Raw genomic sequence first — 24,825 nt, 5'->3', positions numbered from 1 at the left:
TAGGAAATGGATTATTAAATGATTTTTAATCCCGAATGAAAATCGGGGCGTTACAGTGGGGGTAGGAGAACCGCGTCCAATTTATTCGTATTACTATTTCTTTTCATCTTTTATTTCCTTTTCCACGAGTTGCGGATAGTTGTTGGTATTTCTTAACGACATTACTAGAAATATAATTCCCAGCAATGGTGCAGAAATACTCCTGGTATATTATGGTTACAGAGTTCATCCGCAAGCGCACGGATATACCATTGTAGCATTTCACCCGAGAGTATTCCAAGGGTATCGTATTTGTTTAATCCCGTGGGAAGTATTTACACCCAAATTTGGCACCTAGGGATAAAATAGGGAAAATTACCAAAGTTTTGAAGTCTGCCGGTTTTCCTCTGATTGGGCCGGTCTGACTGCCGTATGTTGGCCGGTCAGACCGCCGAGTGAGGGCCGATCAGACCGGCGGTGTGTGGCCGGTCTGACCGGCAGAGTCTGAGTCCGGTTCTGTTTTCATCGGGTCTCGGGTTTCCTTGCTCGGGAAGGCATGTTTCGGGTTTCCTTTGGATTCTATCCCGAGTTGGATGTGGAAGAAGGCCTGTAGAGAGCAAGACCAACCCTTATATAAGGGGGTAAGGCCGGTTCATTGTAAAATTCAATCTACAATCAATCAATCGGATCGTTTTCCATATTGCTTTTAGTTTTCTCTTAGTTTGTCCATCTTTGTCGATTTGCGCCGTAAATCGTCCGCCGCCGCTGCGAGAGTGTGACACCTCTTTGTAGGTTTGTCCTGAAAACCTTCCGTTTTGCCCACGAGACGGGTAGTTATCTAGAATCGGCTCCGCTAGCCGGTTTAGTTATCAAAACCCATCTTGGTTTAGCTTTTGCTAGATTGAGGTGGTTGGCGACTCTAGGATCACCGCAAGGCGTTTAGGTGCTACGATTGTGCCTGTCAACTTGTCACAAAAAGTTGCCAACACGATTTTTGGTGACTCCGCTTGGGAAATCTGCTCAAAGGCATCTCAACTTCGACGTCGTCATGACAAAGCTTCCATCAACCAAGGCGGAGGTGGAACCGGGCAATGTGATACCAGTCGCATTGGAGGAGCTTGACGAGGGAGCACGCAAAGCTTTGAATGAACATCTTAAGGCGTATACTCAAGATCTATTGACGAAGGCGTGTGCTAGGACCCGTCAAGGTGTGGTTTTCAAGCCGGGATCATTGCCTAAACCTACTTTTGACATGGTAAGTGCTGAAGAGTTATCACAATCTATCCAACAACAAATTGCACATTCAATAGATTCATCTATGGTTACTTTAAATAATAAATTAGATGCATCTATTGAAACTCGTTGTGAAGAATTCCTGAGGACTAAATTCGGCTCTCTCATGGTCGATTTTATGTTCAAAGATAAAGCCTCTACCAGTGCTAGCCAAGCCCCTATAGATCAAATAAGTAGTAAAACTGATGGGGCGAAGACGCAACAAACCGGCGAGGGGTAGTCGGCTCATACAGCCGGTCCGACCGGGCCAGATGGCCGGTCGACCGCGACTTTGCCGCCAGTCAGACCTGCCAGATGGCCGGTCAGACTGGGTATTACCCCGGCGGTCAGACCGGACCTCAGACCGGTCTGACCGCACCTCTGGACACCGGTCAGACCGGGTCTTGGACCGGGCAGACCGACACAATTATTCCTATACAGGGGGTAGATCCTATTACAAATAACGCGTATTTGTACCATCTTAGAACATTTGATCCCCCTGTATCTACTGTTGTTGCTAGTTCCCAAGTTCCCCCACATATTCCCAATGCTTATAATGATCCTAGTAGGGGATATCCCACCAATACTAGGCATGGCCAATATAATTATATTGCGCCACAACCTCAACCTATTAGGCCACCAAACCCACCACCAAACCAACATAGGCCTGATAATATGGAGGAATTGATTAGTGGAATCATTAGGGATAAATTCGGGATTGAAGCTAGGAATCGTGCTAAGGTTTACCAAAAACCGTATCCTGATTACTATGACAATGTACCATATCCTCGTGGTTATAGGGTTCCCGAATTTACCAAATTTAGTGGTGAGGATAGTAGGACCATATGGTAACATGTAGGTTAATTCTTAGCGCAATGTGGAGAAGCTAATAGTTCTGATACTTTTAAATTACGCTTGTTTTCTTTATCTTTGTCCGGTATTGCTTTTACATGGTTTACTTCTTTACCGGCCAATTCTATTCATACTTGGGCTCAATTAGAACAAAGATTCCATGATTATTTCTATACTGGTGAAACTGAGCTTAGGTTATCTGATTTAACATCGGTTAAACAAAAGTATAATGAATCTGTCATAGATTATGTTAAGAGGTTCAGGGATGTTAGAAACCGATGTTATAGCTTGAATATAACTGATAGGGATTTGGTTGATCTTGCTTTTAATGGTTTAATTGCTCCTATTAAAGAAAGATTAGATGGCCAACAATTTCTTGATGTTAGTCAACTTATGCAAAAGGCTCTGGCTCAGGAAAGCCGGGTTAAGGATAGTAAGAAATTTGTTAGACCATATGAGAAGAAGCCTAATGTTAATTTGATTGATTACCCCGAGGCTAGTGATAGTGATGGTGAGGGTGATCATGATATGCATGTTGCTGAGTGGTCATGGACTAACAAAAATAACCCTTTTGTTTGTTCTAATTTAATGCCGACTCCTCGTAAAGATCGGCAAAGTGAGGTTAAGTATAGTTTTGATGTGGCCAAATGTGATAAGATTTTTTATTATCTTTTGCAAGAAAAAAAAATTAGATTACCTAAAGGCCATATCATACCATCTCAAGAAGAGTTGAAGCATCGAGCTTATTGTAAATGGCATGATTCTTATTCTCATTCTACTAATGATTGCAATGTGTTTCGACGACAGGTTCAATCGGCCATAGATGAAGGACGATTGAAGTTTACCCATGGTTCCAAGATGAAGCTTGATCATGATGCTTTTCCGGTAAATACAATTAATTTCAATGATAAGAAGGTGTTGATTCGGCCGGAGCAAGCCGAATCTACTGTCACGCCCAAAAATTTAGCCCAAATTTCCAAACTATTTTGTGTATTAAATCCCTGTACAGGACCAGCCAGGGTACATAAAACAACAAGTAATATATAGCTCCAAATGTAAATAAAGCGTAAAATAATTATAGAAGAGGAACTTAGTCCTCACACCGAAATGAAAGCAGCAGCAGCGGAAAAAGGCGATCCTAACAGGGCTTCAGCTCCACTCTACAGGCAAAACTCAACTAGGGTCTGAGCCTTGGTCCTCTAACTCCGTCTTCATCTTAGAAGCACTACACTTCTGAAAAGGGGAAACAATGGTAAGGCTGAGTACAACCACCTTACTCAGCAAGCCACACCAATAATGCAGATGTGCAAGGGGATACAAGGACGGTTTGTGGCTATTTGCATAAAGGTGGTTGTAAAACATTTATTGCGCAAAACAGTAAAACAATTGGTTAATTAAGGTAACATTGAATCTCCACTTATCGGCTTCAAAGTTCTAGAATCAGCCGATGGGAGTCAAGTCGCCACGATGTCGTGTTCTTGGTGGAGTCGGATCAATTAAAGGAAGCTTATCTAGAAGAGTCCGAGATCAAGAAGGATGCGACATGACAGTTTATCTATTAATTAGGCATAGTTTGTTAGTTTCCTTTTATCTTTAGGAAAGTTTGTTTAGTGTCCGATAGGGACTTTAATCTTTTCCTTTTTAGTTTCTTTCTTGTCCGACAAGGACTAGTATCTCCCTATGGGTATAAATATGTACACCCGGGGTCTATGTAATTTATCAATCTATCGATCAACAATACTCTCGGCGCATCGCCACCCTCTTTATCGAGGTTTTTACTTATCTTCCGGCGGGATTTGGGCACCTGACGCGGGGCTGCATCAGCTTTCGATCTCCGGCGAAGGGGTAAGTCCTACGTTCCGTCGGGCCCTGGTGAATCTATCGGCTACGTTGGTGTTGTTCAAGGCTGCATCGCTTCGATCTCTTGGATCGCTCTGGTTTGGTTGATATATTTGCCTATCTGATATCTCAATTCTATCTCTAGTTGCATTGTGTTTAGAGATGCATCGGTTTAGTTGGAACTGTCTCGGTTAGGTCTGATCTTCTATCTTGGCCGATATATCTCTATAATCGCAATGCTGTTATAAATAGATTTGTTATATCCTTCACATTAGACAGATCTATCGGCTCATTGAGTATTAGATTATCATATACAATCTCATCTCATGCTGCATCGGTTAGGTTCGACCTACTAGATTGTTGTTGATAATATGTCTTGTGAAGCCGATAGGTTCATACTAATGTTTTATCGGGGTGCTAGCCGATAAGTTATCTGGACGTTGCATCGGCTCATAAGGATTACATATATATATATATATATATATAAGTTGGATTTAGCCGATTGCAACAAAGGTTTCACTGTTTAATCTAATTTGTGGATTTTATGGCATCGGACCTCCAGCCGATGTACGCTTTAACCTTCGGATCAGTGATTATTCTATCATATCGTTGCTAGCCGATTGGTTTCTACTGGACTATATTATTGTTATATTATATTATCATCAGCCGATTGCCTCTATATCATTATCTACATTGGACATATAGCCGATTGCTTAAACCCTATCGCTATCGGCTGGTATCGGCATCGGCTATTATCGGCTATCGGCTGGAACTACTCCATCGGCTTGTCAGCCGATCGGCTGTTTTGATCTACTATTTGCATATCTTGTCAGTGGCAGGATCAAACTGACTGGCACGCCCGCATCTCATCATATTTGGACCTGCACTGGAGCTAAGCAGATCTCTCAGGCCGGTGTGTTCGATTTTTTCGTCAACAGCTATTCGAATAGTTTTACTTTGGCCAGAGGTGCACAACTGTACCCACAAGACACAATCCACCGACATGTCACCATGCCCGGCCGGATACGTCACCATGTCGAGTGATTGTGACAAGACCCTTCATATAACCCCCTCTGACCAAACACACCACACCTCAGGTTTCACCCCCGCCCCCAGCAGGCAGCGGGCAGTCCCCTCTCGTGCCTAGGTGAATCCGGAAGCGACAAAGGCCGTCGCAGGGCCCATCCCGCTCCATCACGCCCACCCTTGCCTGGATGCGTCAGCTAGAGAAAAGCTATACTTCAAGTCAGGCAGTTACCCATTCCCAATTGTGGCAAGCGCTGTAAGTCTTCCAGTGCATCCCGCGAACCGGTCCTTAATTGCCATGGGTGCGACTAGCAAAACCATGCACCCACAACCCACCATTCAGTCGCATTTTAGTTGGATAATTACGACCAATGGAACATGGTCTGATGTCTCGAGCACGCAGCTCGCCATGATACTAAAAAGTTCTAATACTGCAATTATCTCATCAACTGAGCTAGTGGTAATTAAGCATGGCTAAGCATAAATGATTCTAGCTAGGTCAACATAAGTAACACAAGCTAGTCGATTTATCACCCAAGGTTGACAAAGGACAGATATGAAGTAAACATGGTACACGCAAGCAGATAGGTAAACCATGATCCCATTTAATTAGCAAAACATGCATATTTATTTGCAAACGGGAAAACATTTGTAAAGTAGGATCAAAATGCTCAAGGGGAATGTGTGACTTGCCTTGCTTCTTCACTTTTATCTTCTGAACTCTTTTCCTCGCGACCGCGGATTTCCGAAACGGCGGATTATACACGCTAGCACGGAAATCGAGGAAAAACCCTAATAAAAACCAAGTAAATAGTACATAGAAAGTAAACAAACATGTAGATCTCAATTTTAGATGAATTTTACAAGTTGAATGGCCCAATTTGGAGTTCGAATGAATTAGATATGGATTTTAGAAGTTTTGAGCCATTTAAATGAATTTCTAGAATTTATTGATTTATTGCGCAATTATTAATTATTTTCTCAAAGGAAATGGACTCTGCTGACGCAGCAAGGGGTGACGCGTGGACCGCGTCCACAAAGGGGTGGGCCCCACACGTTAGCGGCACGGCCTACCAGGGCCACGCGGGCACACACCCGACGGCCCATATCGACCGAGACCGATCGGACGGTCGGGTGGCGCGGCTGGCGCACGAGCGTCGCAAAGGGCCGGCTCGGCTGAGCGACGGCGCGGCAACCGGCGGTGACGCAAGGAGCAGCAGTGCACAGCACGAGAGGCGGCCGGCGAAGGGGAAAGGAGGAAGAAGGGTGGGGGAGTTCTCACCGAGCGCCACACGGCGGAAGAAGGCGGCCGGTGGCGGGGTGGCAACGGGAGGTAGCGACGGTGGAGCTCGGGGTAGAGGGAGGCGACGACGCTCCGGCGACAAGCGGAGCTCGGGAAGAGGCGGACGAGCGGCAGCTGCACCATAGGATGGGAGGGGAGGTGTTAGGGAGGACGGGGCGACGACATGGCCGGCCGGAGAGGAAAAGAAGGGAGGAAGGGCTCACCAGCGCACGGGATAGCGGACGTCCTGTGAGTTTTCGGCGATGGGAAGAGGTGGCTGAGGTTCTCCTTGTCCTTGTGGAGCCGAGGGAGGCGACGGCGTGGGTCGGCGACGACTGGAGCAGAGGGACAACACGGCTGGAGTCGGCCAATGGTCGCGGTGGCTCGGGTCGATGGTGGAGGGGCGGTTGCGATGGTGATTTGGGGAAACGAAGCTGAGGCCGGTGTGCAGCACCTCGTGGCGAAGCCGTCGGTGGCAGTGGCGCAGCGCGGCGACGACTAGGACGGTGGTGGCGAGCGGCTGGAGGCGGTGAAAGAGGTGGCGGCTTTGGGTGCACGGTGGGAACGGTGTTTCAAGGTGGAAGGGGGAAAAAGGAGTGGCGGCCGGGGGTTCCACGCGGTGCGGCGAACGCGGTGGAGGCGGAGGCGCGGCGTGAGGTGGCCAGGAGCAGCCGCATGGGGCGGCCGGAGCACGGCGACGAGCGGCGGAGCTCGGACTCGTGTCGCGAGCGCGATTTAGGGCACGGGGAAGCTCGGGAGTTGGAGGAAATGAGAGAGGGGAGGCCGGGGAGTGATTTTATAGGGGAGGGGAGGTCGGACCGAGCCCGGGAGAGGCGGAGACAGGGCGGCAACCGCTGGTGGCGTGGGCGGCATCGTGGGGTGTGGGTGGCGGTTTTGGAGGGAAGAGGTGGGGATGAGGAGGACGTGGGGCCACGGGGTCCCACGGCCGGTGGGCTCGCACGCGGGGTGGAGGAGGAGGGCGGAAATGGCGGCGTCATGGGGTGGCTCGGGCGGCCATGGGGGCGGTTGGAGCCGGAGGAAGGGGATGTCAGGTGGGGCCTCGGGTCCCACCTGTCGGAGATAGAGAGGGAGGGGAAAACGGGAGAGGGAGGACAAACGGACTTGCGAAGGGGAGCGAGCTGGGCCGACGTCCCGAGAGGGGGAAGGAGGGGAAGGGGAGAGGGGCAAGCGGGCCAAGGAGGGGAAAGGAGGGATTGGGCCGGGTCGGCCCAAAAGGAAGAAGAGGGAATTAAATTTGTTTTTCTTTTTTATTTAATTGATTAATTGAACTTTGTATAATTATAATTACTTATTGAGCTCTGAAAATTCACGGAAAAATCCGGAGGGTATACTAGGGCACAGAGAATATTACGAAATATTCTCGGCTAATGATTTTTAAAGAAAATTTTTAATTCCCTCACTATTTCACTTGATTAAATTGCTTTAACTTTTATTTAATTTCTAGAAAATGCATTATTAATTGATTTTTAATCCCGAAAGAAAATCGGTGCGTTACATCTACTAAGGGGAAATGAGTGGTCATTGGGGAGACTAGGCCAAAGATGATGGTGCCAAAGAATCCGGAGGTTGGCGTGTGGAAGGAGAATAGGAATGAAGCTTCGAGTTCTAAAGCTCCTAAGAAGACTAAGGTGACCTTCGATATGCTTTTGGACAAGTATGAGAAGCAAGGTGGTGAGAAAGCTGGCAATAAAGGGAAAAGACCAAGATCACCTCCTAGGGAGCGATTTGGTCATTCACCAAGACGGTCGGAATCACCAACATATCATCCTCCTCAAGACATGTCATGGGGGCCTTATCCAATGCCGTCGCCGGGTTATCCTTTTCCTTACTACATGCCATGGGGGGCAACACCGCCAATGTTCAATCATATGCCTCCAATGCGATACAACCAAGGATGGGGAGGACCAAGGAGGCCGGCTCGTGAGCGCTTGTCTTCACCAAACAATAGCCGGTTTTATGCTAAGAACCGGGCCAATGAAGAAAAGAGGGAAGGAAAGCACTGCACTTGTTTGTTCTCTCCCTCTCTCTGTCTCAATATAATAGATAGAGAACCCAGACCTTCTACCATAAATAGATATGCTATACATAGACAAAACTTACAAAAATCGTTAGTTTTCAAATATCTTAACTAAGAAACAACAAAACAAAACAAAGGTATTTTTTTTCCAAAAAAATGTAGAAAAGTAAGCTTTTTGAATCTTCTTTTACCATGCTTCGCCAATCCATAAAACCGCACCGAGATGATCTTAAGGAGCAGCCTGAACTCGAACAACCCTTAATTAGCAGAGTTCCATCCCTAATAACATTTTCTTTTATTTATGATAAACTAATTAAATTTGTCATTACATAATGTATTTTACTGTTCAAGGACTAGGACCTGCTAGCTTCCTCTACAAAAGTATTGGGAAAAATGTGATCCTATTCATATTTTCCATTCAAAGAGTGTAAATGATTTTTTTTATTTAATTTATGCCCAAATTTAGTAGGCATCTTTTTCTCCCTGTTTTTTTTATAGCTAGGTTTGTTTCCATATGTCTGCCTTCTTGTTCATAGCCACAGTAGATAGCTAGCATTGGAAGAAGATCAGCCATTGCTCATTGCTTCATCTCTCTCCTTGCGGCTGATGATGGGTGGCATACTAAAAAAAAACGATTTTCTACAATGAACACATATATTTTCACAGGAAGATCTTATTTTCGACTATGATTGCCTGGCTGTGTAGTTGTTGTGTGGAGAGGAGTCCAATGGCCGACCGCCTGGGAATATCCTATTCCCATTTTTGAAAGCAGATGGCTTAAAAGGGCCGCCTGCAATAATACCCTTATTTTTGCAGGCGGGCCTCTTAAGCCATATGGTGAAATTTGGTTGTGGCATTTAAATAGACGCAAAAGGAAACTGAAACACCAGTTTTTTCTAAGTCCCTAACTCCCTCCCTTTTCCTCTCTCGAGCTCCTCTTTCCTCACCCGAACGGCAGCAACGGCGGGGCTCGGTAGTGTTGGCGGGGAAGGGAGCAGCGGTGGTGCTCCCCCGGCCGTGGCGCACGGTTCGCCGACGAGGGTGGTGGATCTAGCAATGAGGGCGGCGGAGGCGGCGGATCTGGCGATGGTTCGTCTTGGCCTCCTCCTCGTCATGGTGGCAAGGGCGCACCCTCCTCGCGCTGTTTGTGGTCGTCTTCCTCGTGGTGGTCTTGGTGACAATGTTGGCACTGGAGGTGGTGGTAGAAGCGGCGTCCATGGAAAGCTGGCTTCCGGATCGGCTTCTCGGTGGCAATGGCGGCATCAATCCTCCCTGCAATGATGACCACCACCACCACGTCCAACTGCTGTTTTGTTTTGGCTACATGCAAAAATCGTTGTTCTAGTGGTGGCAGTACTGATGAGAAGTATAGAGTATAGAAGATATGGAGGAAATTAATACATTGGCAGTTTTGACATTATTGGAGTAGTGATCGGGATGATGCATGCATGGAAAATCAAAATAAGAATAACACTATAGAATCCCCCTCCCCCCCCCCCCCCCCCCCCCGCCCCGTATCATTAGTTTTATCCGTCAACGAGTTTGAAAATACCATCACAGATATACCGGGACAATTTACTCTTTATTTGTCTACTATGTAAAACTAATAAATCAAAATGGGGATTGAGAAAACAAGAGAGATCATATGATTGGTTCAAATGGATGGCAACATGGCATGTTGTGTTTTCTTCTGCTATCAAGTTTATCTAGTAGCTAGCCGTCAATATCAAACTCGTGTCGTCTATGGTAACATTTGAGGCATATGGGAGGTTTTTGGATATCAGGTGTTGAGATTTTGATTTTTCTGGGAACAGCTTGAATTTGATTATTTTAAGGTTTTGGATGCCCTTTTATATCCGATGCCGAATTCGTGGATGAACAGTAGCATCAACCGCTGCCTCATCGGAGCCAATAAAGCCTCACGGTACGACGGCGAGTCGGCCGGCGGCGACGTTGAGGAGGGAGAAGCCGATGCCGAATTCGTGGATGAACAGTAGCATCAACCGCTGCCTCATCGGAGCCAATAAAGCCTCACGGTACGACGACGAGTTGGCCGGCGGACGGCGGCGGAGGAGCAGCTAAGCTTCGGTGCCTTCTGCACTGGTTTTCTCTGGTCACGGCATACGTGGTTGGACCGCAATAACTGACTGACTGATTACACGTACGTCACACAGCAATATGGCAACTTTTCAACTCACCCAAAGAAAAACCGGAGCAAAGCAGCTGCTGGTGATAGTACCAATTACTACCAAGCACGTTATGCAGAAAACAGTAGTATTCGGCAACCGTATATTATAAAATGAATGTATACAGTGGTCCATAAGAATTGAGAAATATGCTCTGCCATATGAAACTAAAATCGTAACTAGCCTTATATAACCTCATATCAAAGATGTATCATCTCATTTATAGTGAATGAACATAAGTGGTTTATAAACTAAGAACTACGATATAATTTTTCTCGAAAATGGGTTAAATACAAAGTGGATTTTGATCCTCGTCTCACAATTCTCCACAATAATCATACAGAACTTTTGGAAGCCGGATGTATAGCAACTCTGCGCCTACTCAATCTTCACAGATGAGTAAATCAATCTCGTGAACCACAAGCAGGCACAGAAACCAATTGTGCCAGTGAGCACGAAGAAAGAGAATGAGGCCAGAAGCATGTAGCCGAAGTACAGAATGCCTGACACCAGTTTAGTAATCTGCAGCTTGGTGAAGAAGTAGAACCCAGCATACAGGAAGAGATAGATCGCAGATGATCCTGAAGTAAGATAGGACCTCCACCACCACATGTAATCCTCACTGCAGAGCTGGAAGTAGCACAGCACGATTGCAATCTCCGCACAAGTGATGATGAGGATAATGAACACGAGGAAAAGGAAGCCGAAGATGTAGTAGAACTGGTGAAGCCAGATTGAAGTGAGGATGAAAAATAGCTCAATGAAAACTGCTCCGAATGGAAGAATCCCGCCAATAAGAATGGTGAAGGCAGGGTTCATGTACCAAGCCTGCTCTGGGACCTGTCTCGGGATTTTGTTGGTCTTCACTGGAGCCTCAATGGCAGGTTTCTTGAAACCAAGATAGCTCCCAACAAAGACAAGTGGAACCGAGATACCGAACCAAAGAAGCACCAAGGCAAACATTGTGGAGAAAGGGACAGCACCTGATGATTTCTCCCCCCATATAAGAGCATTCAAGACGAAGAAAATACCAAAAGCAATTCCCGGAAACAGGAAAGCAGTCTTCAAGGTGATGCTCTTCCATTCTGATCCTTTAAACATCTTATAGAGTCGGGAAGAAGCATATCCAGCAAACAGCCCCATCAAGACCCAAATGAGCAGCATCGCAGTCATCAATCCTCCACGGTTTGATGGAGAAAGGAAACCCAAGACAGCAAACATCATGGTAACCAGCAGCATACCAAAGAACTGGACACCAGTGCCAACATAGACACAGAGTAAGTCAGAGTTAGTTGGTGGGCGGAACACATCTCCATGAACAAGCTTCCAACCAGTTTCCTCCTGGGCTTCTTCTTCAGTCTCAAGTTGATTGTACCTGGAGATATCTCTATATAGAGTGCGGAGCATGATCATGGCCACCATTCCAGATAAGAAAAGCACGATCATGAGAGAGTTCACAATAGAGAACCAGTGAATTTGATCATCTGTCATAAGCAGATAGGTGTCCCAGCGAGAAGCCCACTTGATATCACTTTCCTACAAGACCCAGCCAAGAAAACCAAAAGAGATTGTTTAAATAAAGATAACACTCGAAGAACAGCTGTGAAGGAACAGAGTCACAGTACAAAAGAAAAGAAGAGATGTCATGAAAATATCACCTCAAAGCCAACATCATATGTGAATATGATATCCTTCCCAGCTTCAACCTCTTGAGGAGTATCTGAGTTTATTACTATTTTGTTGGCATGGGGATCACATGTGCTCAAACGAGTGTTTGCATCATTCCATTTCTCTTCGAATTGGTGTTTAACACTGAGTCAGGGAATTTAGTAAATGCACATGAGGGACTAATAAAAAATTTGCCCAATATGTCAAAGACGTTGTATGAAACAAACATGAAAAGGTTAAGTGAACAAACCTAAATGGTTTGACCTCGAACCCAACAATTCTAGAGAGATCTGAATTTTCATCCTTGTGATACTTCACTAAAAATGCCAGGTGGTTATGAATAAAGTACTTCTCATCCTTGCTCTGCAAAATATATTTTTGTAAGATCATTACTCACCTTCCAAACAAAAAATGGTAAGCTGAGCACAGATACTTACTCCAGCATATTGACCCTTAACACCAACATGATATCCACCCTGAAAAACAAGAGCATCCCTATCTGTCCTTGCAATAGGCACAACTAGCGGGAGGTTGTCAAGAATCCTGTAAGGTAATTTAACCATGTTACTCCAGAACCCATCATATAAAATAAATTTCAATCAAACTACACAATCCACACAGGCATACATGTTCACCCGGTACTCATCCTCTATCTTTTCCTTTAGCTCCTTTGCTTGTTTATCGCTAATGGTTGCTTTGCAGACAATCTGGCACATCTTGGGCTCTCTCATCTCAAACTATAGTCCAAAGAAGTAAAATAGATGATAATTAGGTACATTAATACGTGAGTGCACTCAGATAATCTGTAAACCAGAGTCCAGTACTAACCACGTAAGGAGAATTCTCAATGCGATCACCACGTAGAACTTCTCCAAGATTTTCTGCACTGTCAACTATCGTATCTGGCTTGCAGAAAGGAAGGGAGTAATATGAATAGGGGAGTTGTGTCTTTGTGGATGACAGCTTGTTCACCTTCACTTGAAGTGGATCTTTCTGCAGGCATTGTAGTATATATGTCCATTAGAGCACATCTAAAACATATGACTTCAGTACGGCAGGTAAATGTAAAGGTATGTTTTTTAAGATTACTAGATATTTTTTTTCTTCACAGACTAAAAAATAATTTCTTTTGGTCAACTTCATGATGTTTTCTTCTCTACGTAACAGAATAGAATAAACATGTAATAACCTAGAAAAGGCCTAGTAGCACAGTCATTCTTAAAACTAATGACTGAAAGATAGTGGGCAAAAAATTAGAGTAAAAGAGTGACTTGCAAGGACATGCATGCCATTCATAAGTGACGAAATTGAGGACACACATACAACTGGCAACAGTTTACGAGAGAAGATAAACAGGGTACAGTATAGAGAGGCTGAGAAGATCTTGAAAATTGGAGCACGTTTACTCAATGCGCAAGCTTGAAAAAATTGCACTGTTCAAATAAAGCTATAGTCAACAATATAATTTGTTCTAAAAATGTTCAGAGGGATAATACGAAGTGCATATGCTAGGATCAATGCAGAGGTTTTTTCCACTGCTTTGCTTCGCTTTCAGTTAAAAACATGTTTTGCCTCAGCGCTGAGGCTTGTGAAACAATGGATCTAATCTAAGGATGCTAATGTCCATCCAGAATTCCAGATGCATGCAACTACAACCGTGGAGGCATCCTATAACCAAATGTCGGTACGCCTTTAGCACTGATTAGCCACACCCAGACATCAAACAGCACTGAAATATACAGTTCATTTTCAGCATTGGCAATAAGCAGCACACAGATTCATCATTCATCAAAACCAAACCCCACCAACATCCACAGAAACGCCTACGAAACAGCATCCCCCGAAGAGCGAAGAGGGCTAGAATCACGAGGAGCCGGATCTGCACCGCGGGATCGCCGAGATCCAGCAAGCGCAGGAGCGGGAGCCATTACCAGGAGGAGGAGGAGGAGGAGGGGGAGAAGGAACGGACCTTCTGGAAGTCGTTGGGCGCGACGCCGGGGAGGTAGAAGGCCGCGGTGGGGGGCGCGGCGGCGATGAGGAGGAGGAGGAGCGCGAGCGCCGCCGCGGCGGCGGGCCATCGGAGCATCGCCGGCGGGCGCATCTGGTGCGGGGATTCCCCCGGATCTGGGGCGAGCGAGCGAGCGAGCAACTGGTACCTCAGCCTCGTGTCCTTTTCCTTTGCTTGTGTTTTTTTGGGGCTACTGCTACTCACGTTCACCGGTCGACTGGGGGCAAATTGGTCCTATACCATTTTCAGGCCCTTTTTTATTTTCCAATTTTTTTTAAAAAAATTTTAGAAACGTTGTTCAAACGCAAGAGGCACGTAACATACGCATCCAAATAGGATCTAGAACTAGATTATGCCTGTGTTCGGCACCCCCTCTTTCTCGTTTTTTTACGGTGCGCTTTTCAAACTGCTAAACAGTGTGGTTTTTGCAAAAAAGTTTATATGTGAAAGTTGCTTAAAAAATCAAATTAATCCATTTTGAAAAAAAGTTTAGTTAATAATTAACTAATCACGTGCTAATGGATCGCTCCGTTTTCCGTAAGCACTATTCATGTTAGGAACCAGACGTGCCGAACATAGCCTATTATAGGGAGACTCATCTCATTCTTCCTCCTTCGGCCCTCACACCCAACCCCCACAATTTCTCATATCCCTTTTTTCTCCCTTTCATGTCTTCTTCTATCAATGGTTATCCAGTGGGGTAGAGGGACTCGAGCGACTCAGCACCCACGTTGGATCAAATGTAAAAGTAAGATGATGTGGCTTTATGAAAAAACACAAGAAGGAAGATAATTTAGACCATACATCTAAGAACTACAAAGAATTAAGATGATATGGCTTTATGGGAGAAGAAAAGAAGAGAGATAATTTGAACCATAGATTAATCATCTGAGGACTAAAAACAATTTATATGATATGACTTAATGAGAGAAAAGAAAAATAACTTGGAATTAGTGAGGATGAAATATATAGATTTATATGATATTATAAAAAGATGATGGAGATATATATTGAAATATTATGTGAAATATGTGGGATGATTTAACATGCTTACATTTTAAATCTCTAAAATTTAATAAACTATTAAATTATAGATAATATAATATGCTTGCATGATGTTTAAATGTAATAATTGTTAATGGGTAATGATATGGCATCTGTAACGCCCCGCTTTTCGCGAGACGTTAAAAACTAAATCAATAAAATCCTAATTGCGAAAATTTCGTTCTTTGAGTGAGAGTCTAAGTCGTGCCATGGATCTTAGTTTAAATTCCTTGTTCCCTCCTGTCAAAATCAAAAATCGCCTCCTCGAAATTCCCCTTCCGATTCAACTTCCTATATCAATTCCGAAATTCAAATCCTTCCTTTGAATCCATGCCAAATACTTTTCCCCGATTCCAAGAAAATATCAAATCCCAACCTTGAATCCCTCCCTGTCTATTGATAGATCTATCTACTTATCTAACCTATCAATCCATCTATCTATCTGTCGACGTTTGATGTCACGACTACGGTATTTGCATAGTATGGGGATTGTTGGTACTAGGATATATACGATATTGAGGTAAAAGAGATGGGGACAAGGATTTTTATACAGGTTCGGGCTCCTGAATTGTCAGGTAATAACCCTACTCCTGTTGGCCGAAGCCGGTCGTTGCTCTTATTCACCATAATCACACCAGTACAATATTTGGGGTAGCCTATCTAACTGTTGTCGACTTGGCGGTCTGAAGTGCTGACTCGTAGTCGACAACAGGGTAACCTTCCTCCTCGAATCCGCATCCGGCAAGTTCAAAGACAGCGCTATGTCTCTCCTATCAGTATCCGTAGACACCGCAGGGGACTAGCCATGCTTATCTCTAAAGTCGATATCCAGCGTATTGTCTTGGCGTATGTTGGCTTGTATGTTGATCTTGTGTCTTGATCTATTGTTCCGTCCCCCCTCTCCTCCTAGGGGTCTTGTATTTATACCCATAGGTGTTTCCTTTTTCCAAGTAGAACTAGGGAAATCAATATGGATACAATCCGAGTAATCCTTGTCGTTTCCATGTAGAACTCTATTTATCTTTCCTTATCCGGAACTCCTTCTATACCGGAAGGTTGTTTCCGTATAAAACATGGTATGTGGTGGGTCCTACTGAGATTTAGTCAACTACTATTAGGTATGTGGTATCCATAACCCTGACAGTAGCCCCCGACTTCAATGCAAATGAACGAGTTCATATTCTCAATCCGAAGACCTCGGAATAACTGTTGTCAAGCTCACGTGACCGTTCTTGGTGAGTTCAGAGATAACATTAGACTTCCCTTATCAGCCTCATGTGGGCACCATATAGGGTTTGTCTGAGTAAATCTCAGACATCAACCAAGAAGGTACAGAGCATACGACTAAGTCTCCCGTCTTGCTGTAATCGAGAATTTGGATTGAAGTCAAGAAATTTTATCTCGGCGGGTATACCATCTTTTCATTCCGTATTCCTTGTCGAGATCCACCAACCGTTCTCGAATGGTCGAGAAGGCGCAGAGTCTGCGACGAAGCCTTGTCAACATTTGTCGTACTCGCCTTAGTGAATCTTGGTGTAGAACCATAGAGACATGGAGTCTTTGACAATGTCGAATAGAATTTTCCTGAAATCAATACTCATAAAAGAATATTAGATAAAAATAGCCCCCCGAGCGAACGCTCAAAGGGTGACATGTTATAATATGTATGAAAAACTAAAAATGAATTAAATTTACAGACCAATGTTTTGTGTACAAGCGTCTTCTCTTTTATCGACTTCAATCAGTCAGTTTGTTGAGTCATACACTCTCCCTAGCCCCCAGCCTTGTCATCGGAGATAAGTTCTCGGAGGAGAATGCTCTTGGACCCTTGACCTGCCTTGGTTGAAAAAGCGCTTACCCTAGCCCCCAATCGTGAAGTTGGAAAACCCAATTTCCGATTACACGGCTTGGTTAATACGCACGGTGAGAACTCTTACATGACCAGATCTTACATGGTCGTTCGTCTCTGCATTACCTGACAAGGCCTTATCCGCTCTAGGCGTGCCCAGCCGAAGTTCCCTTAGGTTCCTCGGAGGCCTTGCCAGGGCGGCGTAAAGGGACAGTAGGATTGGTTTCAACTCTAGGTGTCGTCGTGGTAAGGGATCTCTGGGTAAAACACTTGGCGATATTGTGTACCTGATATCAACTTTGTTGGAGTAGAGGTAATGGGAGGACCGCTACACTGTTGATCGAAAATGAGTTGTAGCCCCAACTCGACCACTTGAAGTAAAGGTAGTGGGAGAATCGCTACACCACTGGTCGAGGACCATGTAGTAGTCGTAACTCAACCACTAGAAGTGGATGTAGTGGGAGGAATTGCTACACCGCTGGTGGAGAACCAGGTGTAGCCTTAACTCGACCACTAGAAATAAAGGTAGTGGGAGTATTGCTACACCTCTGGTCGAGAACCAGGTGTAGCCTTAACTCAACCACGAGAAGTAAAGCTAGAGGGAGTATCGCTACACCGCTTGGTCGAAAACCAGGTGTAGCCTTAACTCGACCACGGGAAGTAAAGCTAGTGGGAGTATCGCTACACCGCTGGTCAAAAACCAGGTGTAGCCTTAACTCGACCACAAGAAGTAAAGCTTGTGGGAGTATCATTACACCGCTGGTCGAAAACCAGGTGTAGCGTTAACTCGACCACGAGAAGTAAAGCTAGTGGGAGTATCGCTACACCGCTGGTCGAGAACCAGGTGTAGCCTTAACTCGACCACGAGAAGAAAAGCTAGTGGGAGTATCGCTACACCGCTGGTCGAAAACCAGGTGTAGCCTTAACTCGACCACTAGAAGTAGAGGTGCGAGAGATCGCTAAAGCCTACTGGTCCGAGAACCAGGAGTAGCTTCATCTCTCGGCCGATTGATGTTGAGGTACGAGAGATCGCTACGGCCTACTGGTCCGAAAACCAGGAGTAGCCTTATCTCTTGACCAATTGAAGTCGTGGTGCGAGGACCACTACGCTGCTGGTCAAAGACCAGTCGTAGTCGTACCTCGACCATCTGAAGTCGTGGTGTGAGGACCGCTACGCTATTGTCGTAGTCGTACCTCGACCATCTGAAGTTAAGGCGCGAGAGATTGCTATGATTTATTGGTTCGAGAATCAGCGAGTAGAATTATCTCTCGAACGCCAATGGAAGTTGCGGTGCGAGAAATTTCTACGATTTACTGGTTCGAGAACCAGTGAGTAGAATTATCTCTCGAACACCAATGGAAGTTGTGGTGCGAGAGGTTGCTACAATTTTCTGGCTCGAGAACCAGCGAGTATAATTATCTCTCGAATACCAATGGAAGTTGCGGTGCGAGGGATTGTTACGATTTATTGGTTCGAGAACCAGCGAGTAGAATTATCTCTCGTACACCAATGGAAGTTGCGGCGCGAGGGATTGCTACGATTTACGATTGCATGCATGCAATATTCAACGAAGATTAAAATACACGGGCGGTTCCTAAATTTATCATTCTATATGTCATCTAGGTTCATGTAATTTCGAAATGTACATCTAGATCTCGATATTTGTTATAGTGTGTCAATCTGGTCCAAAACCTCTAGAACACATCTAGGACCCAAGGCGCCTGCATTTTCTCTGTCCCCCGACCCCATGACGACATTGACCTAGGCAACGGCGGTGACGGCCACCAACAGCGACAAAGCTTGGGCAGAGACAACCATAACACGGTGGGCTCACATAGGACATTCATGCAAGACCACGCATGGCAGCCCCCATCCAGTCTCCCATCATTGATGCCACAACCTCTCCACACAGAGCCCTCCGCACCAGAGCATCCCTACCATCGGCACTCATGCGAGACCTAGTTCTCCCCGCCCAGCGCACGTATAGGATCTCCACCTTGGTGGCCTCTACCGAGAGCATATTGGTGGGAAGCTGTTCACCATTACCAGCGGTCCCTGCATAGCTGCATCGTCTTCGAGTGGCTACCTTCGACGGATCTCGAGTGATGCCCACATTTAGCACCACCACCGTCGAGGTCACCCAAGACTCGGTGGAGGGATCCTCTAGGACCCTGTTTAGATGGGACTAAAACTTTTAAGTCCCTATCATATCGGATGTTTGGACACTAATTATAAATATTAAATGTAGACTATTAATAAAACCCATCCATAATCTTGGACTAATTCGCGAGACGAATCTATTGAGCCTAGTTAATCCATGATTAGCCTATGTGGTGCTACAGTAAATATTCTCTAATTATGGATTAATTAGGCTTAAAAATTTTGTCTTGCAAATTAGCTTTCACTTATGGAATTAGTTTTGTAAGTAGTTTATATTTAATACTCTAAATTAGTGTCTAAATAAAGAGACTAAAGTTAAGTCCCTCGATCCAAACACCACGCTAGTCCTCCACCAATACTACCATTCCTCCGGTTAAATAAAAATGACATGGTCTTACCCTTACAATCCACTTCCAGATATTCTCTAGCGAGGAGAGTGGAATCACCCGTTGGCCTTCTGATAACATCAAAAGCGGATCTCGTTGAGAAGATGTCATGGTTGTCGGGGATCCTAAGTAGTTTATCTTTCTCACCAGCAAAGCATGGAATATGGACTGTCACAATATGATGTATCACCTCCTCTAGAAGAAGGGACAATAATAAATCACTTAATCTGCTGCCCATGTTGAATGCATCTTGAATAGAGAGGTGCTTATAAGAAAATGAACGCCATCTATCAGGCTGGAAGTAATTAAGTCAAGCACCTATCCCAGACCAATTAGATGTGAAGAAAGGGCCATACTACAAGCGCCAAAAAAAAGTAAATCACGTCAATCGCCATATTGCAACCAACTGTTTGATCCTTGTTACTAAATATTGCAGCTGCTGGTGATACTGATTTTACCAATGACATTATCACGATGCATCATGCAAGGGTAAAAATGATCAGAGAAGAGTAGCATTCGGTAACCGTATATAATAAAATGAATGTATATAGTGGTCCATAAGAATTGAGAAATATGCTCTGCCATATGAAACTAAAATCGTAACTAGCCTTATATAACCTCATATCAAAGATGTATCATCTCATTTATAGTGAATGAACATAAGTGGTTTATAAACTAAGAACTACGATATAAATTTTCTTGAAAATCGGCAAAATACAAAGTGGATTCTGATCCTCGTCTCACAATTCTCCACAATAATCATACAGAACTTTTGGAAGCCGGATGTATAGCAACTCTGCGCCTAGTCAATCTTCACAGATGAGTAAATCAATCTCGTGAACCACAAGCAGGCACAGAAACCAATTGTGCCAGTGAGCACGAAGAAAGAGAATGAGGCCAGAAGCATGTAGCCGAAGAACAGAATGCCTGACACCAGTTTAGTAATCTGCAGCTTGGTGAAGAAGTAGAACCCAGCATACAGGAAGAGATAGATGGCAGATGATCCTGAAGTAAGATAGGACCTCCACCACCACATGTAATCCTCACTGCAGAGCTGGAAGTAGCACAGCACGATTGCAATCTCCGCACAAGTGATGATGAGGATAATGAACACGAGGAAAAGGAAGCCGAAGATGTAGTAGAACTGGTGAAGCCAGATTGAAGTGAGGATGAAAAATAGCTCAATGAAAACTGCTCCGAATGGAAGAATCCCGCCAATAAGAATGGTGAAGGCAGGGTTCATGTACCAAGCCTGCTCTGGGACCTGTCTCGGGATTTTGTTGGTCTTCACTGGAGCCTCAATGGCAGGTTTCTTGAAACCAAGATAGCTCCCAACAAAGACAAGTGGAACCGAGATACCGAACCAAAGAAGCACCAAGGCAAACATTGTGGAGAAAGGGACAGCACCTGATGATTTCTCCCCCCATATAAGAGCATTCAAGACGAAGAAAATACCAAAAGCAATTCCCGGAAACAGGAAAGCAGTCTTCAAGGTGATGCTCTTCCATTCTGATCCTTTAAACATCTTATAGAGTCGGGAAGAAGCATATCCAGCAAACAGCCCCATCAAGACCCAAATGAGCAGCATCGCAGTCATCAATCCTCCACGGTTTGATGGAGAAAGGAAACCCAAGACAGCAAACATCATGGTAACCAGCAGCATACCAAAGAACTGGACACCAGTGCCAACATAGACACAGAGTAAGTCAGAGTTAGTTGGTGGGCGGAACACATCTCCATGAACAAGCTTCCAACCAGTTTCCTCCTGGGCTTCTTCTTCAGTCTCAAGTTGATTGTACCTGGAGATATCTCTATATAGAGTGCGGAGCATGATCATGGCCACCATTCCAGATAAGAAAAGCACGATCATGAGAGAGTTCACAATAGAGAACCAGTGAATTTGATCATCTGTCATAAGCAGATAGGTGTCCCAGCGAGAAGCCCACTTGATATCACTTTCCTACAAGACCCAGCCAAGAAAACCAAAAGATATTGTTTAAATAAAGATAACATTGGAAGCATAGCTGTGAAGGAAAAGAGTCATAGTACAAAAGGAAAGAAGAGATGCCATGAAAATATCATCACCTCAAAGCCAACATCATATGTGAATATGATATCCTTTCCAGCTTCAACCTCTTGAGGAGTATATGAGTTTATTACTATTTTGTTGGCATGGGGATCACATGTGCTCAAACGAGTATTTGCATCATTCCATTTCTCTTCGAATTGGTGTTTTACACTGAGTCAGGGAATTTAGTAAACACATATGAGGGATTAAACATAAATTTGCCCAATATGTCAAAGACGTTGTATGAAACAAACATAAAAAGGTTAAGGGAATGAACCTAAATGGTTTGACCTCGAACCCAACAATTCTAGAGAGATCTGAATTTTCATCCTTGTGATACTTCACTAAAAATATCAGGTGGTTATGGATAAAGTACTTCTCATCCTTGCTCTGCAAAATATATTTTTGTAAGATCATTACAAATCTTCCAAACAAAAGAAAAGGTAAGCTGAGCACAGAGACTTACACCAGCATATTGGCCCTTAACACCAACATGATATCCACCCTGAAAAACAACATCATCCCTATCTGGCCTTGCAATAGGCACAACTAGCGGGAGGTTGTCAAGAATCCTGTAAGGTAATTTAACCATGTTACTCCAGAACCCATCATATAAAATAAATTTCAATCAAACTACAGAATCCATACAGGCATACATGTTCACCCGGTACTCGTCCTCTATCTTTTCCTTTAGCTCCTTTGCTTGTTTATCGCTAATGGTTGCTTTGCAGACGATCTGACACATCTTGGGCTCTCTCATCTCAAACTATAGTCCAAAGAAGTAAAATAGAAGATAATTAGGTACATTAACGTGCGAGTGCGCTCAGATAATCTGTAAACCAGAGACCAGTACTAACCACATAAGGAGAATTCTCAATGCGATCACCACGTAGAACTTCTCCAAGATTTTCTGCACTGTCAACTATCGTATCTGGCTTGCAGAAAGGAAGGGAGTAATATGAATAGGGGAGTTGTGTCTTTGTGGATGACAGCTTGTTCACCTTCACTTGAAGTGGATCTTTCTGCAGGCATTGTAGTATATATGTCCATTAGAGCACATCCAAAACATATGACTAGATATTTTTAAGATATTGTTAGTACGGCAGGTAAATGTAAAGGTATGTTTTTAAGATTACTAGATATTTTTTTTCTTCACAGACTCAAAAATATTTTTCTTTCAGTCACCTTCATGATGTTTTCTTCTCTACGTAACAGAACAGAATAAACATGTAATAACCTAGAAAATGCCTAGTAGCACAGTCATTCTTAAAACTAATGACAGAATGATAGAGAGCAAAAAAAATTAAGGGTAAAAGGGTGATTAAGCAGGTGTTGCAAGGACATGCATGCCATTCGTAAGTGACAAAATTGAGGATACACGCACAACTGGCAACAATTGACGAGAGAAGATAAACAGGGTACGGTATAGAGAGGCTGAGAAGATGTTGAAAATTGGAGCGTGTTTACTCAATGCGCAAGCTTGAAAAAATTACAGAATACAGCTATAGTCAACAATATAATTTGTTCTGAAAATGTTCAGAGGGATAATACGAAATGCATATGCTAGGATCATTGCAGAAGTTTTTTCCACTCAAAGAGATAAACTGCTTTGCTTCGCTTTCGGTTAGAAACATGTTCTGCCTCAGCACTGAGGCTTGCGAAACAATGGATCTAATCTAAGGATGCTAATGTCCATCCAGAATTCCAGAGGCATGCAACTAGAACCACATGACAGAGGCATCCCTAACAAAATGTCGGGCATGCAACCAGAACCACATGACAGAGGCATCCCTAACCAAATGTCGGTACGCCTTTAGCACTGATCAGCCACACCCCTACATGAAACAGCACTGAAAATATACAGTTTATTCTCAACATTGGCGACAAGCGGCACACAGATTCATCACTCATCAACCAAACCCCACCAACATCCACAGAAACGCGTACGAAACAGCATCCCCTACGTGTGTGTGTGTGTGTGTGGAAGAACAGGACGACGATCACGCCAAAATTATAACACCAGCTTTGCTGGCTTCGGTTTTCAAAAAAAGAAAAAAAAAAGATCACGCCAAAACGATTTGGCGCGTACGGACGACCCCGAAGAGCGAAGAGGGCTAGAATCACGAGGAGCCGGATCTGCACCGCGGGATCGCCGAGATCCAGCAAGCGCAGGAGGGGGAGCCATTACCAGGAGGAGGAGGAGGAGGAGGGGGAGGAGGAACGGACCTTCTGGAAGTCGTTGGGCGCGACGCCGGGGAGGTAGAAGGCCGCGGCGGGGGGCGCGGCGGCGATGAGGAGGAGGAAGACGAGCGCGAGCGCCGCCGCGGCGGCGGGCCATCGGAGCATCGCCGTCGGGCGCATCTGGTGCGGGATCCGGATCTGGCAGTTTGGCGAGCGAGCAACTGCCAAACTCCCTCCCTCGGCCTCGTGTCCTTTTCCCTTGCTTGTGTTTTTTTGGGCTACTGCTACTCACGCTCACCGGCCGTGTGCGTGTGGGGGCAAATTAGGGGGCATTTAACTATTTGTTACTTTTAAATTTATCAATTAACTATATTGTATATGGTTCAATATATCATAAATTATTTTACATATAGTTCAATATCTCATAAATTAGGGGAAGAGTTGATTAGCGACTGACCGCGCGCGGCCGTAAAAGTGGCGAATTGGGGGGCATTTAACTATTTACCACTTTTTTCTTCGGAGAAATTTGTTGTTTTAGTCTGAATTTCTGCTCTTCTTATTCACATGAGATTTAAGAGTTCGTCACCACCTGACTGTTTCAAATCTGCGTCCAAAGCAAAACTAGTAATGTTTTGGAAGAATCATGGGATTACATAGAAGATATTCAGCCATCAATCCATCGTGTTCATGAGTGACAGCTCCTAGTTTTTCCCCCTAAACTTGAACAGAACCTCTGCTGTGGTGAAAGCAGCAGCAGCCTCTGCCGCCGCTCGAGATCGCCGTCTCTGCCAGCGCTTCGTTGATTGATGTCGTTGTCTCCGTTGAAGCATTGTCGCCGCTGCCTCCGAATACAAACCCTCGCCGATGTTGCGCATGCGGCGTGCTAGTGCTAGATCCAGATAGGGTCAGTTTGTACTCTTTCCTTTTTTTTTTTTTTTTTTTTTGTTAATTGGATCCATGCCACTATAACTTTGCGAAATTTAAAA

At 44.6% G+C, this 24,825-nt stretch overlaps 1 protein-coding gene across 4 annotated transcripts in view; it reads right to left on the bottom strand.

Annotated features, from left to right (window-relative positions):
- The window catches only part of LOC127782030 (transmembrane 9 superfamily member 8-like), a 32,990-nt gene extending 8,849 nt beyond the window's left edge, over positions 1-24,141 (bottom strand). The window contains exons 1-7 of one of the 4 annotated variants that reach the window (XM_052309105.1): positions 14,112-14,338; positions 12,971-13,135; positions 12,770-12,879; positions 12,580-12,685; positions 12,393-12,505; positions 12,133-12,286; positions 10,637-12,010 (exon numbers count right to left, since the gene is read on the bottom strand). In XM_052309105.1, the coding sequence (XP_052165065.1) occupies positions 10,853-12,010; positions 12,133-12,286; positions 12,393-12,505; positions 12,580-12,685; positions 12,770-12,879; positions 12,971-13,135; positions 14,112-14,243 (1,938 nt within the window). In that variant the 5' untranslated portion in view covers positions 14,244-14,338 and the 3' untranslated portion in view covers positions 10,637-10,852. Of the gene's footprint in view, positions 1-10,636; positions 12,011-12,132; positions 12,287-12,392; positions 12,506-12,579; positions 12,686-12,769; positions 12,880-12,970; positions 13,136-14,111; positions 14,358-20,120; positions 21,551-21,675; positions 21,830-21,935; positions 22,049-22,124; positions 22,231-22,314; positions 22,425-22,515; positions 22,681-23,884 lie in introns of those variants that run through there. The other 3 variants (XM_052309103.1, XM_052309104.1, XM_052309106.1) reach the window with 3 other exon arrangements.
- Between the last annotated feature and the right edge of the window lie 684 nt (positions 24,142-24,825).

The sequence above is a fragment of the Oryza glaberrima genome, chromosome 8, assembly GCF_000147395.1.
Source record: "Oryza glaberrima chromosome 8, OglaRS2, whole genome shotgun sequence".
NCBI classification, from domain to species: domain Eukaryota; kingdom Viridiplantae; phylum Streptophyta; class Magnoliopsida; order Poales; family Poaceae; genus Oryza; species Oryza glaberrima.
This window is presented reverse-complemented; position numbering and strand designations above follow the sequence as displayed.